A 17,262-nucleotide genomic window follows, 5' to 3' on the forward strand; every position below is an offset into this window, starting at 1 on the left:
GTGCTGGGATACCAAAGGGAGAGGGAGCTGTACCTGCAGCGGGTCTAGAGCTGTGTGAGAAGTAATGCTCCCCATCTCCAAAAATAATGATTGTGATGCTTCCCGAAGGAGAAACTGTTCTCTTGTTTTTCCTGTATCCAGGTAGAAATATTCTCCTTAAGATGAGGTTTAACGACGGAAAAGATGCACCTTTGATCTACATACACTATAGCACTATGGGGACACGTTGTTTTTACTGTTTCTGGAGAAATTACCTTTTTCTTCCATGTAGGAAGAGAGCACAAGCTATACATCATGCACCCCAGGTCCTGGCTTCCCTGCAGCCCAAGGGACCTGCCTTCCCTGGGAACCGAAGTCTTGGGGAGGGTCTGCACCTCCATGTGGGGCAGGGTTTTGCCTTCCTTCTGGGCAGAAATTGTGCCAGTTATCGCAACAAAGCTGCTGGGAGCTACAGCAAACGAGCTTGTTTCTGTCCTCCCTCCTAGTGATGCTTCTCAGCCATGCTAGGTAAAGCAGGCTTGTCTCAATCTGTCCTAGTTTTAATAAAGAGGCTGGAAAGAGATAATGTAGTTTATAAATTCAGGGGCTTGGTGCACATTTTCACCCCATAGTTCTTCCAGAATCTTTTCCCAAGCACAGGCAATCCAGCCTGGGATCTTGGTGCTTGTCAAGTCTGACTGAGAGCATCTCACACCCCAGGGCAAGGATGAGGCTTAGGCTGGTGATTCTTGATGGTTTTTTACTGAAACCACCTTAACTTGTGTTCTCCTGATTGTACATTAGCCAAATAAATATGGGTAAACCCTAATTGAGGATCCTGTAGGTTAAAAAATGGGTTGTGACCCTCCCTTGGGCTTTCCTACCTGCATGAAATCCCTGATGGTCTCCTCGCAGCCTGCCCATGCGCACCGGTTCAGCCACAAGCCTGAGCAGTGCCATCGTCAACCAGCGGCTCCAGGAGCTGGTGAAGCTCTTCAGAGAGAGAACTGATAAGGTGAAGGAGAAGCTGACTGACCCTGATATCACCTCGGATGATGAGAGCCCCGCAACATGTAAGTTTGAGTGAGTCTGGGAGTGTTTAACTGGTGGGTCCCCACACTTGCTGTGTTTTCAGGGAGACAACTGCTTTATTAACAGTTTAAAGACCTTAAAACGAATGGCTGTAAGATGATTTTCTGCCCTTTAAAACAATTGTGTGGCCTCTTCCAGCCCCTGCCAAGCCAGCACCTGCACCAGCACCAGTGCCTCCCCCGGGAGGGGAACCAGAAGGGGACAAGTCAGCGGGGGATGAGCACTACTGTGAGATGCTGTGCTGCAAGTTCAAGTGCCGGCCCTGGCTGTACCACCTGAAAAACTACCGGTTCCCCAGCAGCATCGACCCGTTCACCAGTGAGTGATGGGACATAGCCATGAGTCCAGGCTAGGGGCAGCCTGGTGTGTCCTGGGGAGAGAGAGTAAGGAGGAGAGGAGGTGTAAAAGATGAGACCTTGTGGTGGAGGGAGGACAACTAAGCAAGGAGCAACTTAGCTTACATCTCTCTACTAACATACAGAGTTTTAAATTCCCCTGCAAGGCACACTCTTTCCTAAACACTTCCTAACAGCTGTGGATGTCAGGAGCATGACCAGCAGGGAAAGGGCAGCTGCCTTCTGCTTTTCAGGCTTTTTAGTGGGCAAACTGTCCCTGTGGTGTGGACACCCCAAATAAAAATAAGAATCGCACAAAAAAAATCCACTGTCCAGTGGATACCCCACAGGGACCCAGCTCTTTTTAGCCTTTGCTATTTCACAGTTATTTTGAAGACCCCAGCCATTGGCTCAGCACAGCCTCAAGGGGAAAAAAGCAAAGCAAGAAAGCTGGTATTGTGGGAGCAAAGCAAAAGTAAACCCAGTATAACAGCAAAGTTAGAAGAGGCTTTCTGTTAAAAACCAATGTGCTCTGCAACCATGCACTTTGCATCCAGGGCCTAGCTCACTTTCAGTTAAGTGCTGTTGATAAGAGACCTCCTGCAGGTTTCCTTCTTTAACTTGGGGCAGGTCAGGGGATGAAAACCCCTTTGCATAGCTCTGCAGATGAGTGGCATAAGTCCAGGTAATTGTGTCGTTCCCTGTGCGCAGATCTGATGTACGTGCTGTGGCTGTTCTTCGTTGTCATGGCCTGGAACTGGAACTGCTGGTTGATCCCCGTCCGCTGGGCTTTCCCCTACCAGACACCATCAAACATCCACTGCTGGCTGTTCATGGACTACCTCTGCGACCTCATCTATCTGCTGGACATCCTCATCTTTCAGACCCGGCTGCAGTTTGTCCGGGGGGGAGACATAATAGTGAGTGGCAGCACTCTGCATACCACTGCTGGGGACTGGCTGGGGGGACCTCTCGGCCCTGTCACCCTGGGTGGCATGGGTGGTGCTGGTCACTCTGAATCAAGCTCTCCAAGCTCTCCCACGATGGCTGTGGCCGTCAGGGCTGTGTCTGCTCTTGGAGGACTGCGAGCACCTCTCCTGCCATGCAGTCGATAAGCCAGCAGTCTTTTTGTCTGCCAAACATATATATTTTTCCTCTGAAGTCAGTAGCAGCCCATCTAGAAAGTGTGTGGTCCATGGTGGCCTCTGGTCCTGGGTGGGGATGCTCAGAAGGTGCTGCTCCACAGGGTGGCCCTGCCGGCGGGGTACGAGGTGCACACTGACTGGCCCCAGTGCAGCCACACATTTCTAGCCATGAGCAGGAGGTATAATAAACACAGGGTTTATTTTTCAGGAGCACAGCTGGGCAGAATGCATTAGCAATTCCCCAACATTGGACACTTTTCAGCTGGACAGGGTGCGGGGCCACCTTGTCTAGCCTGTGCTTTTGCCAAGAAAGGTTGGACCAGATGACCCTTGACGTTCCTTCCAAGCTGGTATTCTATGATATGTCAAAAGGCATTCTATGATATGCCAGTCAGAGAGGGACCGGGGGGGGGGGGTGTGGTGTGTGTGTGTGTGTGATTGACAGCTGGCTGAACAGTAGCCAGCAGTGTGCCCAGGTGGCCAAGAAGGCCAATGGCATCCTGGCTTGTGTCAGCAATAGCGTGGCCAGCAGGGGCAGGGGAGGGATCTCACCCCTGTACTCGGCACTGGTGAGGCCACACACCGATTCCTGGGTTCAGTTTTGGGCCCCTCACCCCAAAAAGGCCATTGAATGACTCGAGCGTGCCCAGAGAAGGGCAACGGAGCTGGGGCAGGGTCTGGAGCACAGGTCTGCTGGGGAGCGGCTGGGGGAACTGGGGGGTTTAGTCTGGAGAAGAGGAGGCTGAGGGGAGACCTCCTGGCCCTCTGCAACTCCCTGACAGGAGGGTGCAGAGAGGGGGGATGAGTCTCTTGAGCCAAGGAACCAGCGCCAGGACAAGAGGGAATGGCCTCAAGCTGTGCCAGGGCAGGGTCAGGCTGGCTCTGAGGAAGGATTTCTGTGCAGAAGGGGCTGTTGGGCGTTGGAATGGGCTGCCCAGGGCAGGGGGGGAGTCCCCGGGATCCCTGGAGGGGTTGAAGAGTTGGGCTGACCCAGCGCTGAGGGATCTGGTGGGGTTGGGAACAGTCAATGATAGGTTGATGGTTGAACTGGAGGAGCTTCAAGGTCTTTTCTAACCTAGACGATTCTGTGAAAAGCAATTGCAATCTGAATGCATAGATCACATGCCTGAGATAAGTGTTTCTATATCTAATTAAATAAGCTGTGAAGAAGAAAACCTTGAGGGTACAGCCTTCCCATTGCCCATGCAAATGCTCAGACAAGGAGGTTTCTCCTGTAAACTCTGTTTTCTGTGGTGCTGGCACTGTGATGTGCTTTCTCTGGGGTGCAAATCAAGCATGGGATGTCCTGAGATAGGATGGGAAGATGGCATACAGCCAGGTCCTCTCCTGGTCCTCTTGCTCTGCTCCAGGTGTGAAGGAGGCATCTTCCCTGTTGTGGTGAAGAACAGGAAAGCCAGGCAGGACAATGTTGGCCATGACTTTGCTTTCTGCAAACAATGATTAATCTTCTGCTCTCCCCATCCTATTTCTATCCAGACCGATAAAAAGGCCATGAAAGAGAACTACATGCAGTCAGAACGCTTTAAGGTTTGACATAATTTTATTTATTAATCTGAATCTTTTATCTGAACTGTGGCTTGCAGCTCCATCCCACCACACCTGCAGGTCCCCACAGAAGTTTCTCTCTTTGTGTGGATTTCAGATGGATGTAGTATGCCTCCTGCCCCTGGATTTCTTGTACTTCAAAGTTGGTGTCAACCCACTCCTGCGTTTTCCTCGCTGTCTGAAGGTGAGTTGGAGCTTACAAAATCAGGCAGAACACCAGTTGCAGCAGATGTGGAGTCCCATGCTGGTTGGGGAAAGCTATGTCTTGCTACACTCATCAATGCAGGCAACAGAATTGTAAAAAGGATGGGAAGTCTTGTCCTGAAGGCTTTGCAGGGCTGTTGGTCAAACACTTAATTTCAATCCTAAAACATCCTCACGTTTGAATGAAAGGGAACTGAGAGATGGAGCCAAAGCTGTCTGTGGCAGTTAAATGCTGCACATGGGCTTCAGGAGGGAAACAGAGGGGGAGTGGGGTTTTATGGGGTTGTAACTCCCAGTGCAGGAAGATGGAGCATGCTGTTTTCCTTCTCCTCCCAGTATTTGGCCTTCTTCGAGTTCAACAACCGCCTGGAAGCTATCTTGAGCAAGGCATACATCTACAGGTGAGAGGAAAGGAGGGAGGGAGACAGTGTGGAGTGGCTGTTTGCTACTGGGGAAGAAGGTTCACTTTGGCATGCACCCCTTCTGAGTTTCTGATTTATTTTCCTGCTGCGCCTGGGCCAGCTGACATGGCATTGGCTGGTGCAGGAGGGATGTGCAGGTCCTGTAGCCTGCATGGGTAGGATCACCTCTCCCCGGCCTGGTGGGGACAGGGGTGCTGGCGGTGAAGAGCCACCAGTAGATAAACTGCATTTTCTAGCAATTCTGGAGCTGCAGGGCTGCAGGAGGGAGCAGCAGGGCCACACATTTGGGTGCTCTGTGGTTCCTGCATTGGCAGGACCTGCATGGTCAGCGCTTGGCTCACCATGTCAAAGCTCTTTGTGATGCCAAAGGGGATCTGATGTGTTTCTCCTAGCAGATACCATATCATCTCTCCTGCTCTTTCCTATTCTTTTGCAGAGTAATTCGGACCACTGCCTATTTACTGTACTGCTTGCATGTGAACTCCTGCCTCTATTACTGGGCATCAGACTACGAAGGACTGGGCTCTACCACCTGGGTCTATGATGGGGAAGGAAACAGGTGCAGGCCAGGGCTTGGGTCCTCACATAGCACAGCTTGTGGTGATGAGCTGGAGCAAGAAGGGAGATACTAGGATCCATCTGGGTTCATAAAAACCCCTGAAGCAAAGGGTTGGGAGTGCCAGCAGAAGATGCAGAGCCAGGGAGAATAACGGGGGACGAGAGGAATGGGATTTGAAGATATATATGGTGCTGCAAGGCAAAGAGGCTGCAGCTGGGCTGAGATCAAAGGCAATGACAGCTTGAAGAGGCTGAAAAACTGGGAACCTGGTGCTGGGAAGCAAGGGAATGCTCCCTGGCCGAGCAGGGTGGCAGTGTGAGCCATGTTTCTGTTTGTGTTGACTTGCTGCCCGGTCAGGATGGAGGCTTGAAGCTGTGTGTCCGAGGTGCCATGTGTCAGCCCCCTCAGGCCAGCCCAGTGCCCTCCTTCCCAGGGGGTGAGACAGGGACAGTGGCCACCCCATCCCTCATCGTGGCATTTCCAAGACACATGTTAAATGTCCTTTGCGTTGTCAGAGCTGGATGCCACAGGGAGGGTACTTGGCTCATGAGCTAAATGCTGCCTCGTAGCAAATGCCCACACATACGTGTTGTGCAACACGGGCAAAATAAAATACTGAGTAACGTTTGATTAATTTAGCACCACACAGCATATGAGAGCTTCCTGCAAAAAGGCACAGGCAAGTGCATTAAAGACTTAACATGAGGTGTGGGTTTAGGTGAGAACAAGTAACTGTTACCCATGCAGCCTTAGTGCAGGTGTTGCCTTCCCCTTGAGCACTCATCTTCCCATGTTAATGTTGGTGCTATAGAGTTATTTTGTGTGATATACGTATCTGTAGCTATCTCTGAGTGTGAGTATAACATCCAAGGGAGTGCCCAAGACCAGTGAATCAAGAATTCAGTTGATGTCTCCCAAGTCCTATGCCAACAATTTGCTCACAACCCCCTTTTTTTTTTCCCTGACTGTTTCTAAAAGTGTAAATCTTGCTGAAAGTACATTGCTGGTTTATGGTAGCAGAGCCATAAGAAATAGACAATGGGAGTAGCCAGTGCAGCTCAGCCTCCTGGAAGGCGGTTTCTGGAGGGTCCTTATGTTTCCCAGCTCCTGTAGCATCTCCAGAAGCACATGCAGGTGTGGTGGGGAGTCTGCGGCCCCTTAATTTTCACTTCATCACCCATAATTACTCTCAGCAGGCTCTGGCTTGTTGTTGCCAGAGGATATAAGATCAGTACTGAGGGGTGGAAGAGACCTTCATGCCAGAAGCACCTTCAAAGCTGCCTCCTCTTTTTCTCCTAGCTATATCCGCTGCTACTACTGGGCAGTCAAAACTCTCATCACCATCGGGGGCCTGCCAGACCCCAAGACGCTGTTTGAGATTGTCTTCCAGCTGCTGAACTACTTCACAGGTGTCTTTGCTTTCTCCGTCATGATAGGGCAGGTGAGCAGGAGTCGTGGGGGGCTCCCAATCTCAGGTGGGGACGGTTTTGGTGGGATTTGTCTACAGGTTTGTATCTCCAGGTTTGTTTTCCCCATGTGAAGACCTGCTCAGCCTTGGTGGAAGACAAAGGATTCAGCAGATGCTGTGAAGACCCAGCATATGGGTTCTAGACTGCTTAACCTGCAGAATGGATAAGTGACAGCAATTAAAACATCTGTTCCACCTCTTTCTCCCATTCAGATGAGAGATGTGGTTGGTGCTGCTACTGCAGGGCAAACTTACTATCGGAGCTGCATGGACAGTACCATTAAATACATGAACTTCTACAGAATCCCTAAACCTGTTCAGAACCGAGTGAAAATGTGGTATGAGTACACATGGCATTCGCAAGGCATGCTAGGTGAGACCCAACCGCTCCAAGATTCAAGTCCTGCGCCACATGTGTTTTACTGCGGTTGCTTTGCAGAACTGAAATGTTACTGTCAAATAGCACTACAGTTCTGGGGTGGAGGGTGACTTCTTTTACTTTTTGCTATATGGTCTTGTTTGCCTACCTCTGGAGTATATAGGCTGCCACCAGGTCACAGTGCCACAGTGACCCAGCATCACTCACAACGCTAAGTCCAGCATCCCACCCGTGGTTCCTGGGGAGAGGGCAGTGACTGGCAATCACTGGCCAGAGCATGTCTGACAGCAAGCCCATTAGCTTGCCCTACCAATAAATGGTCAGGCAGGACCACTGCACCCACTCTCCTGGCCAAGAGAGATCCTGGCTTGGACTCCTTGGCCTGTTCCTGAGAGCCATCAGGGCAGAGAAGATGGGTGGGTCTCTGTCACCCATTGGCATTAGACCTGCAGGTTGCTGGGTGGGCTGGAGGAGACCCAGGCTTGTCCTGCCCCCTGCCACCAGAACACAGCTGCTTTCCTACTGCCAGGCCAAGGACATGCTCTTGGATGAAGTGCTGGAAACAGCCCATTTTCTGCTTTCTCCCACAGATGAGTTGGAGTTGCTGGTGCAGCTGCCAGACAAGATGAGGCTGGACATTGCCATTGATGTGAACTACAACATCGTGAGCAAAGTGGCCCTCTTCCAGGTACCCTCTGCGGCGCGGGTCCTGGCCGGTGGAGCCCGCCGTGCCAGCACAGACTAACAGCACTCTTGGCTCTGTTTCGGCTCAGGGCTGCGACAGGCAGATGATCTTCGACATGCTGAAGCGGCTCAGATCGGTGGTCTACCTGCCAAGTGACTATGTGTGTAAGAAGGTAACAAGGTGCTCTGGTGCCCTCCCGTTCCCGGTGCCATGGCTGGGCTGGGCAGGGCGCCAAGAGCAGTGCAGAGTGAGGAGAGCCAGGCTTGGCCCGTCACCATGGCATCGGGCTGTCTCACAGGGAGGGAATTCAGAGCAAAAACATCCTCGGTTGCAGTTGGTCTTGTGCAAAGACTGACCTCTTCTGCTGCAGCTACGAACAGCAGGACAGCAGGGAAGAGCCTGCCGATCTGGAGGAGACTTTGGGATGCTTAGATGAGGATGCTCCCGAGTGAGCACCGTCAGGACAAAGCATTTTGAGAGCTTGGAGAGGTCGTGGGGTTTTCCAGCAAGATGCGGGTTAGGGCATCCATAACATCTCCCTGTTTCTGGGCACTCCACACAGCACCCATCTTCATTGCAGGGAGAAATCGGCCGCGAGATGTATATCATCCAGGCGGGACAAGTGCAGGTGCTGGGGGGACCCGATGGCAAAACCGTGCTGGTGACTCTGAAAGCTGGGTCTGTGTTCGGAGAAATAAGGTGAGTGAAGGAATACCAGGGAGCCAGGGAAATACAGCTTGTGGACTCTGGGCAAGGGCAGTGGGAGGTGGGGAATCAGCAACAGCCAAATTAAATTTTTGTGACTGAGAGCCACAAACACTGAACAGCATCTGCTACACAAATGACAGCTTTTTTCTTGGAGCTTTTCCATTATTTTTGTCATCATGCTATTTTCTGCCTGGGGAGCCAGTGACAGTAAGCAGAGGTATATGGAGGAATGGGAAAATGAATATGAAAAGATGTTTCACTAAAGCAGCGCCCCAGCCATTAATCTGCCCATTTCATGGGCATGTAAAGTCCTGTACCAATTTGTAACACAGTTATAGAGTTTGCCCCCCTACTGCCCAGAAGACACCAGGCTGCTGTAAAATGCAATATTTAAACATACAAAGAAGCAAGTAATTTTTTGTATAGCGCTCCGTGCCAACGTTTCACATCAGTCTTTAAAAACTGGGCTTGGAAGATTTCATCAGGGGCGAAAATTAAACTGAGTCCTCTGAAAGAGGAAGGTGGAGACCTGAAAAGGGAGATTTTTAAGTTATGCTGAGCCTGTGAATGACAGCATTGATGTCTCACCATGTCTCTCTCAGCTTGCTGGCGGCAGGAGGGGGAAATCGCCGAACAGCAAATGTTGTAGCTCACGGCTTCGCCAACCTTTTCATTTTGGATAAAAAGGACTTGAACGAGATTTTGGTGCATTATCCAGAGTCTCAGAAGCTACTGCGTAAGAAAGCCAGGTGCGTGTCAGGCTTTTCTAGCCTGTGGGGTTTTAAAGAAAAGCAGATCATGGGTTTCAGAGTCCCAGGGGAGATTTCTGTGGGTGCGGAGCCCTGGGGAAGCTCCTGGCAGAGCACCGGGCTGCGCCGCCATGCCTCGGCAGAGGGCACCCGTCCCTCGAACTGCGCTGGGGGCACAGAGGTGCCCAGCGCCAGCCCAGCCCTGCTGCAAAGCATCACCACTGACAGGGGGGCAACTCAGGGACAAACGGGACCAAAGGGAATTAATTTAAAAATCTATTAAAATATTCACTTTATGTTTTAGCATTACTTAGATTTGTTGTTCTGTCCTTCCCAAGGTGTATAAAAATCCGTCTTTTTAAATGCTGTTTTTTATGCATTATAAAATCCAGCTAATATAATGTGTCCCCAGACTGTGTGCCAGCACAGACTAACAGCACTGTTGGCTTTGTTTCTCTCATTTTCCTTGCTGTAGAAAAATGCTGAATACCAACAATAAACCCAGAGATGAGAAAGCGCCTGGAGACCCCCTGATCATTCGCCCAAAAGTTGACACCCCAAAACTCTTCCAGGCTGCTCTAGCTGCCTCAGGGAGGATGGGTCACAAAGGGCCACTGGCGCAGCTCCGGTGGAGGCTGAAGGAGCTGAAGGAGATGCAGGCAACACAGGTCAGTGTGGGAAGGATAGCAATTTGGGTTTGCTTCGTTAGGTGCCAAGTCACCACTCCACCCCACTGGCTCCAGAGACTGAGTGTCGTTAAGGTGCCTTAAAGGAGTGAGCTCAGGTCATTGGGGTCTGAGAGAGCATGGGCAGATGGGAAGGAGTGGTACAGCATCTTACACACAGCCTTGGGAGAATGACAGTGTCCCACAGGGGTTTGTTTTGCAACACAAAAGGGATATACACTGACTATTTGCCCAGCTATGCTAAGCCTAAATCTAATTTCTAGCTAGGTTATAGCCACAGAGAAACATCTCTTCCATGTCACAGAGACAGAGCCACTCACAATGAATCGATGAGATGGCAGGATGGAAGGTGATACTGGCATCCAGCATCCACAGGCCAATCAATATTTGCAAAACTTTCATGGCACAGTTGGGGCAGAGCCCCTCAGCAGCAGACACGCCACCCTGCTAGCTCTGCGTGAGCTGCAGTGACATCACTCTTGCTTTTTTGTCATGAGCAACTGAAAAGGAAAATGGTCCTGCTATTTTTTTTTTTTTTTCTTCCAATTGTCTCTGCTAAACTCATAAAAAGGATCGTATCTCCTTGCAGACCTTGTTGTTACTCTTCCCATCATGGAATTACACAGACTATCGTATTTGGACATGTAAAGGGAGGTGAAAGAGCAGCTGATAGGGAACAGCGCACTGTGGCCTTGAGCCTGGGTAAATATCCAGGGAGATGCTGAGCATAATTGCATTTCTGCAGTCCTTCACAGAAGCACAATGAGGCTTCACACAATGTGGTGCTTAACACTAATTAATAACCAGTTAAAGTCAGCAGTGAACAGGCACACTGCATGCTCCGTACAGTGGTGACAAGGCCCATCGTCAGCGGGTGCATGTGTTAGGAGCTAACCCCACTAAGGGACCCCATCAGAAGGATGTTCCTCTCCGTGGCACGTCTGTAGATGAGGTTTCTGAGGCTCCTCTCTAAAGGAGGCTTTAGGACAGAGCTGTTCCCTCACAATAACACTTCTGCCAAGCTTTTGCCAAGATAAACCACTCCAGATGCTTCAGGAGCAAAATAAGAGCAAGTGCAGGAGGTGTGAGAAGGCTTCGTTGCACTCATCTCTATGTGCAGAATATAATCCAGCTGCCCTTCTCACAGGAGCCGTCTTTGGCAGCAAGCTGACATCCCAGTGATGAGGTCTGCAAAACACCCACCTGGCTTGCGCAGCGCAGGCGCTGTGGTTGGGGATAGTGGATAAGGGTTTGCTAAGGTTGATCTTGCCTCCTTTTTTTTTTTTTTTTTTTCTTTTTGATCACAGGATTCCGGCCTCAGTCCAGTCCCACCGGAATCACCAACGCACCACAGATCGCCTGTCACCCACCAAAGAGCACCCACCCCGCTGGGAGAAGAAATATTCTCAAAATCTTCTGATAGTTTAGTCACCATTCGCGTGATTTCTACCGCACAAGAGGATGAAGAAATCCTTGCTGCTGAGATTTCAGAGAAAGAAGACGATGAAAAAGAAGAGAAAGTAAAACCAGAGCAGGAGTAGGAGTCAGGCAAATGCCTGGGGTAGAAGCTTTTTGTCGTTAACAATTTCCATGCAGTGGCTGTAGGCTTCACTAAGTGCTGCAGGTAGGATCTGCCTTTCTTGTCTGCCTAGACCTTCACCCACTGTTGATAAAACCCTCTGCCATATGACCCAGAACCATACAAGGTTCCTTTGCTCTAGAGACCTACTTTTATTGAGCATCTCTATGAATATTCCCACTAAACATCAGGCCAGACCTTTTGCTTCAAAATCCAACCTTACAGAGAGGGAGCCCTGAAGAAATTGCTTTTTATGGCTCTGGATGGTTAATGAGTGTTCAGATAAAGTGTGAAGAGTTATTCACCTCTGACAGCTGAGTCACCGCTTGGCCAGAAACAACCAGGGGAAAAAAAACAACTAGGTTTGGGCTCAAGGTTGTCAGCAGCAGCTGAAGAGTGATTCATCCAGAAAGGATGTGGACTATGCTCACAAGCTGAGCACAGACCAAATCACACTGTCACGGGAAGGCTGAGGTCCATCCCAGTGTGTATAGTCTGCAGTATGCTCAGGGGTCCCAGTGTGGTGCCAAGACCACGTTGGGTTTGCCACTGGGAAGAGGAGTTCCGTGTGGGGAGGTGGTGGGCTTTCCATCACTGGTAGCTGTTACAGAGAGATTTGATGAGTATTTTCCAGGGATGGAGAAGCACATGGATGAGGACATGGACATCCCTTCCAGCCCTGGGTTTCCATAGGTGCACCAACCTGCTGCTGCCCAGAGGGGTGAACTGAGTGCAGGAAGGGAGGAGCCATGTTGGTTTCCAGCTGGGATGGGAAGAGAAGTGCAATTAAGTCCTCTCCTCTCCCAGCCCACACTTCAGGGGCCAGAGCCTGTAGCGTGCAAACAAGCATGCACAAGAGTGCAGGTGGTCCCCTATGCTCATTGCTGGACCTCAGTGATCTGCCACGTTTCCAGCAGCCAATTTCCAACCCCTTTTGGTCACTTGGTTGGCTCTTGGCCACATCTCCTACGTTGAAGCTCATCACTGCAGCGGGGTGCTTGTGAAGGCTCTCTCCCAGCTGTGCGGGGACAGGCGCTGATAGGGAGGTGCACACCTGGTTTGCAGCCAGCATGCCCAGCTGATGGCTCAAGGGGTCCAGCCTTCCTCCAGCACCACCAGTTCTCCATCTTCCTCCAACCCAGCCCCAACTGGAGCAAGCTGCTGGTGGGCTGAGAGGTGGCAAGAAGCGGTGGGTGAGCCGGTGCCGGGGGAGGCGATGCAGATACTCCCCAAGGTTTCGACTGACCACGTCTCTGTTGCACGGCTGGCTCCATCGAGAGGAGCCAGCTTCCATCCTCTGGAGGAAAAGCCGGGGCAGGCTTTGCTGCAGGGAGCAGCCCCGGCGCCACAGCCGAGGGACTTTTCAGATGTTCAGCAAATACTGAGCAGCGCTGCAGGTTTCACAGGTCTGGCCCCGAGACAGCCGGGCTGTTCGTGACAGGTGGCAGCGCTGGTGTCACCCTGCACGTGGGTGATCACCCACCAGCAGCCTGGGGCTGAGCTTCACCTCCTACAGGGTCGTTTTATTTTGTCGCATTTTTTCCCTCTCTTGCAAAATAGATTCCTGTGGCAGAAAAAGCCAGAGTACATGTTGGTGTTAATTAACAATGGCTTGCTCTCTTTCAAACAAATTTAATGAGCTCAAATATACTGCAGGAGGGTCTGAAGCCACCACTGCCCTTAACATCGCCGGGGAAAACCTGGGCTCCCACAAACCTCCCTAAATACTTCTCATCCTCAGTCATTTGCAAGTGGTTTCCTGATGGGTAGAAGTTTTTGCTGGGGAGTGCAAAGTATTTTTTTCACTATATAAATATTTATATAATCAAACCAGGAAATGTGCAAAAGTCAAACTGGGGTTTTGGTTTTTTGCTACAATTTGATATGGTTTAGAAAAAGCATTTAAATAAATAGTGGGCTGTAATGTCTTTCATAATTCGCTATATCTACAATAAACACCATGTAGATTGCCCTTCATTTGCTGTGGATTTATTTAAAAATTCCAGTTGTTTTCCATCTTTTTTGCTCACTGGGGCACCGGTGGAGCCAGGAAAGTTCCCACATGGTGTTTGCAGATTTTCCAATAAACTTTTTAGAGGCTCAGAGATCACATAATACTAGTAGAAGAATTGTGATTTTTTTTTTTTTAATCACCAGAAGGAGGGAGAAGAGCTTGCTTAAATGGCAAATACTTGTGTGGAGATCTTAGTTTTCAACATGCAGCATTAGATGGTGATGGATACGTAACTGGTAATTCTAGAACCGCGGGGAGATTTGAAATTATCCTCCTCTGCAATCTGTGTACAGCTTTAGTTCTTTAGAGAGATTATTCTCCAGGTAATAATTAGGTCAAGGTAGGGTCGGGCTTGCAGGCTGGGTTGGAGAGTTGAGCTCAGATCTATTTGCTGTGCAAGAGTATTTAGAAATGACAGGCAGGCTAAGGAGATGGGCAGCTCATTTAGTGCCTTTTGTTTGGGGGGTTGCAATAAATTGTCTTTCTACTGACTTTTGTAAATCCATTCATTTACCAGTTTTGCTGCATTTGCAGTGGGCTTCCTTTGCATTCGTTCCTATTAAATATCTTGTAGCATGCAAGATCTGTTCTTTCCACTGCCCTTGTAATGTTCCTGATGGATTTGGTCACACTCCATCTACCTTTACCGCATTTCTTATTAGCTTTTGCTCATTCTGCTTTGATGTCCTTAAGTGTTGGATCGATCCAATATGATATCGTCTAATAATATTACTGCAGTATTTGGGGGATCTTGCTGGGCAGTTGCTTACTGTCAGTCCAGCACTCTAGAAATTCTGCATTGCAGTCTTCCTCCTGATTTGTATTTCTGATTAGAAGATTTCTCAGAGGTCCATAGTCATAGAAACCAGATTTTCTTGCAACAATATTTTAGCTGTTGCTGCTTTTGAGTGAAATATGTGGAACAGATAACTGATGAAGGAAGAAGCAGAGGTTGCTCTTGTTGGATCTGTATTAATGTGTTAGGTTTTGCCTCACTATCACAAGTAGCATCTTTACTGGAGGCTTTATATATACTATTTTTATATGTGTGTATATATATATATAATTTTATATATAGATCGATACTTTAAATATATATACACTTTTTATACTGGAGGTGTATTCATATTCCCTGTGGCCTGTGCTGTTACATCTTTCAGAAAAGTGATACTGATTTAATGTTCTGTAAGAAGTTAGAGAAGACAAATGTCACTGATATAAAAAAAAAATAACGTACAAAGGGAATAATATAACCCACCACAGACATCTAGCTGTGGAGGAAATTGTTTTCCTCTGGATAGAAACAGAGCAGGTAGCTTCTCTGTATTTATAGTCGGAGCAATCTTTTAAATAGATTAAGTGCAATTGCAGGTTAATCACTGATAAGGTTATAACGAAAGTAAAAACAAATAAGCAGGTTTGGGGATTAGACTCAGGTCTAGAAAGAAATTGCAGAATAAATAGAAAGCCCAGTTAAATGGTGTTTAATTAGAAATCTTGAAATAATATTAAGCACTTTAACCTTGAAACCTGGAGACCTTAACCAGCAGGACATGCTCCTAATTCTGGAAACAGTCTGTAAACCACTTTTTCTGCCTATATATATTTTTTTCCATTGTGTAGATCTGCTTTGAGTCATGGCTACAATTAAATTCCCCTGAATCCCTTCACCTTCCTCTAAAATGAAGCTAATACGAGCTTGGTTTTCTCTGCCCTGAGCACACAGCTCCTTTGAAGTGCAGTAATGGTCCCACTGGAGTTAACACCCTGAAAAAAAAGCCAGACCAGCATTTGGGAGGGGGTCACACAGAGGTACACAAGCCGACTGGTGCCCATGCCAGTGTTTGTTAACAGCAGTTCGGGCTTAGCTCAGGCTGGATGACATTTTTCCTTTTCTCATTCTTTCCTCATTTATTTTGGGATGAAACTTTCCAACTTCAGTTCATGTCCTAGGGTGAATGTCTTAGGGAGATCTGAGCAATACCCAGCGAGTTGGGTTTGAGTCATCTGAAGAAGTAAAGCATAGATATCTCTGTTATTTCATGCATTTTTTTCTGCTTTTAGAAGTCACCTGATGCATGAGAAGAGCTGGAAGTCAGATGGCTAACGTCTAAAACCTGTTTTCTTGGATAAATTGGAAGGAATTTTGGGGGAAATGTAAACAGCTGAAGAAGTGAGATAAATCAGGTTGTGGGGATGCTATGGGGCAGCCAGGGGACACCCCCGCCAGCTGTGGGCTGTGACATCCAGGGCACAGCATGGCCCAATGTGCTTCACATGCATTGCAGACACTCGCTTTGCAAACTTGAGCTCGCCAGGATGGCCGCTGCTCCCTTCCCAACTTTAACAGTTCCAAAGTGGTGGGTCGGGTCTGCCTCCACGCAGCGGGACCATTGCCACAGCACCCTGTGAGCATCCTTTTGCACTCCGGAACGTCTCATATGTCCCAGCCTGTGGGTCTCCACGTGGATGGTCCAGATTTGCCCCAAGGTGAGCATCACGTGAGCCGTGCCGTGCCGTGCTGCTCCGCCTTAGCAACAACTGGAGGAATGAAGACCAGCCAGACTAGTTACTCATTCTAGCTAAGAGGTTCTTTTGTGCTGCAGAAATACCAATATCACGTGAAAAATCTCTCTGCTGCCATGGTTACTATTAGTCGCCGTCACAGCCGCCGGCGAGACGGGACTCATAGCATTGACAGGGCTTCTGGTCTCCCCTTCGGAAGGGGAAACTCCAGCCATAAAACCTACGTTATGCCCCAAAAAAAGGAGGGGAGGTGTTTGTGAGGGCTGCCTAACCCTTCCCCGGGTGAGCTGTCCACATCTGACTTTACGATGCTCAGCGTATGTTGTGTACAGTGTCTCTGCCCTGTCACTGGGCATTAGGCTCTGGGTTTTATAAATTCCTCACTAATAACCTGAAATATTATTTAAAAAGTGAGAAAATGCTGCTGTGGCCTGGGTGGGCAGAGATCAGCTCTGCCCCTCTTCCTGTTTTTCTGGCATTTAGGAAGGACTTGACCTCTTCATGCTCTGGCTTTTTACATTAAAGCACTTCTCATTAAAGTGCTTTCCTGAACACTAATTAGGGCAGTTTTCCTTTTGTAAATTAGCCTGATACGATCTGTGTGTCTTGGCAGACGCCCTCTGGAGCAGGAACCGAGGTCGTTGCGTTTGATCCCTGTTTATTTTGCAAATCTCCCCGGTTTTACTGTTCTTGGCTGCCTCCTTTAAAGTGCTCACAGGTGGAGGTTAACGGGAGGGAAATGGGGCTTTCCAGCTTGCCTGCCTCGAGAAACTGGAGAGGTTTTGGCACTACAGGGTCCTTCCAGCCAATGCAGGTTGATGGGGTGCTGTGGGCACACATCCTGGCATCCTTGCGTGGTGTGCAGTGGAGGAGCACGTTGACAAGGAAGGGCACTGCCAGAGCCAACCTTTTAACAGGTGATGGGGAAAAAAATATTCAGTTAACCCACCTATGCAATTAAACCTCTTCTTTTGACTGTAGCCTATGCTCAGAGCAGCAGACCTGAGCAACCCCAAACCCATCTAAATCTGGATGTCTGCTGAGGGAGGAAAGTCCACTTGTCTGCCAGTGCTCCTAAATAGGTTTGTGTCAGCAATTTGCCCACGACCAGTAGTGCTCAGGAGGGGACAGACTTTAATCGGCTATCATTTTCTTAATGCACTGGC

General features: G+C 49.1%; 1 protein-coding gene across 3 annotated transcripts in view; it reads left to right on the top strand.

Moving 5' to 3' along the window:
* CNGB1 (cyclic nucleotide gated channel subunit beta 1) overlaps nucleotides 1-13,533 on the top strand; it is a 34,566-nt gene extending 21,033 nt beyond the window's left edge. For all 3 annotated transcript variants that reach the window (XM_074913738.1, XM_074913737.1, XM_074913740.1), the window contains 15 exons: nucleotides 895-1,052; nucleotides 1,210-1,389; nucleotides 2,118-2,326; nucleotides 4,049-4,099; nucleotides 4,215-4,301; nucleotides 4,658-4,722; nucleotides 5,180-5,302; nucleotides 6,602-6,743; nucleotides 6,984-7,143; nucleotides 7,740-7,837; nucleotides 7,923-8,006; nucleotides 8,415-8,533; nucleotides 9,145-9,291; nucleotides 9,767-9,959; nucleotides 11,285-13,533. In XM_074913738.1, the coding sequence (XP_074769839.1) occupies nucleotides 895-1,052; nucleotides 1,210-1,389; nucleotides 2,118-2,326; nucleotides 4,049-4,099; nucleotides 4,215-4,301; nucleotides 4,658-4,722; nucleotides 5,180-5,302; nucleotides 6,602-6,743; nucleotides 6,984-7,143; nucleotides 7,740-7,837; nucleotides 7,923-8,006; nucleotides 8,415-8,533; nucleotides 9,145-9,291; nucleotides 9,767-9,959; nucleotides 11,285-11,518 (2,050 nt within the window). In that variant the 3' untranslated portion in view covers nucleotides 11,519-13,533. The remainder of the gene's footprint in view (nucleotides 1-894; nucleotides 1,053-1,209; nucleotides 1,390-2,117; nucleotides 2,327-4,048; nucleotides 4,100-4,214; nucleotides 4,302-4,657; nucleotides 4,723-5,179; nucleotides 5,303-6,601; nucleotides 6,744-6,983; nucleotides 7,144-7,739; nucleotides 7,838-7,922; nucleotides 8,007-8,414; nucleotides 8,534-9,144; nucleotides 9,292-9,766; nucleotides 9,960-11,284) is intronic.
* The last annotated feature ends 3,729 nt before the right edge of the window (nucleotides 13,534-17,262 follow it).

This window comes from Athene noctua, chromosome 9 (genome assembly GCF_965140245.1).
Source record: "Athene noctua chromosome 9, bAthNoc1.hap1.1, whole genome shotgun sequence".
Classification (NCBI taxonomy): domain Eukaryota; kingdom Metazoa; phylum Chordata; class Aves; order Strigiformes; family Strigidae; genus Athene; species Athene noctua.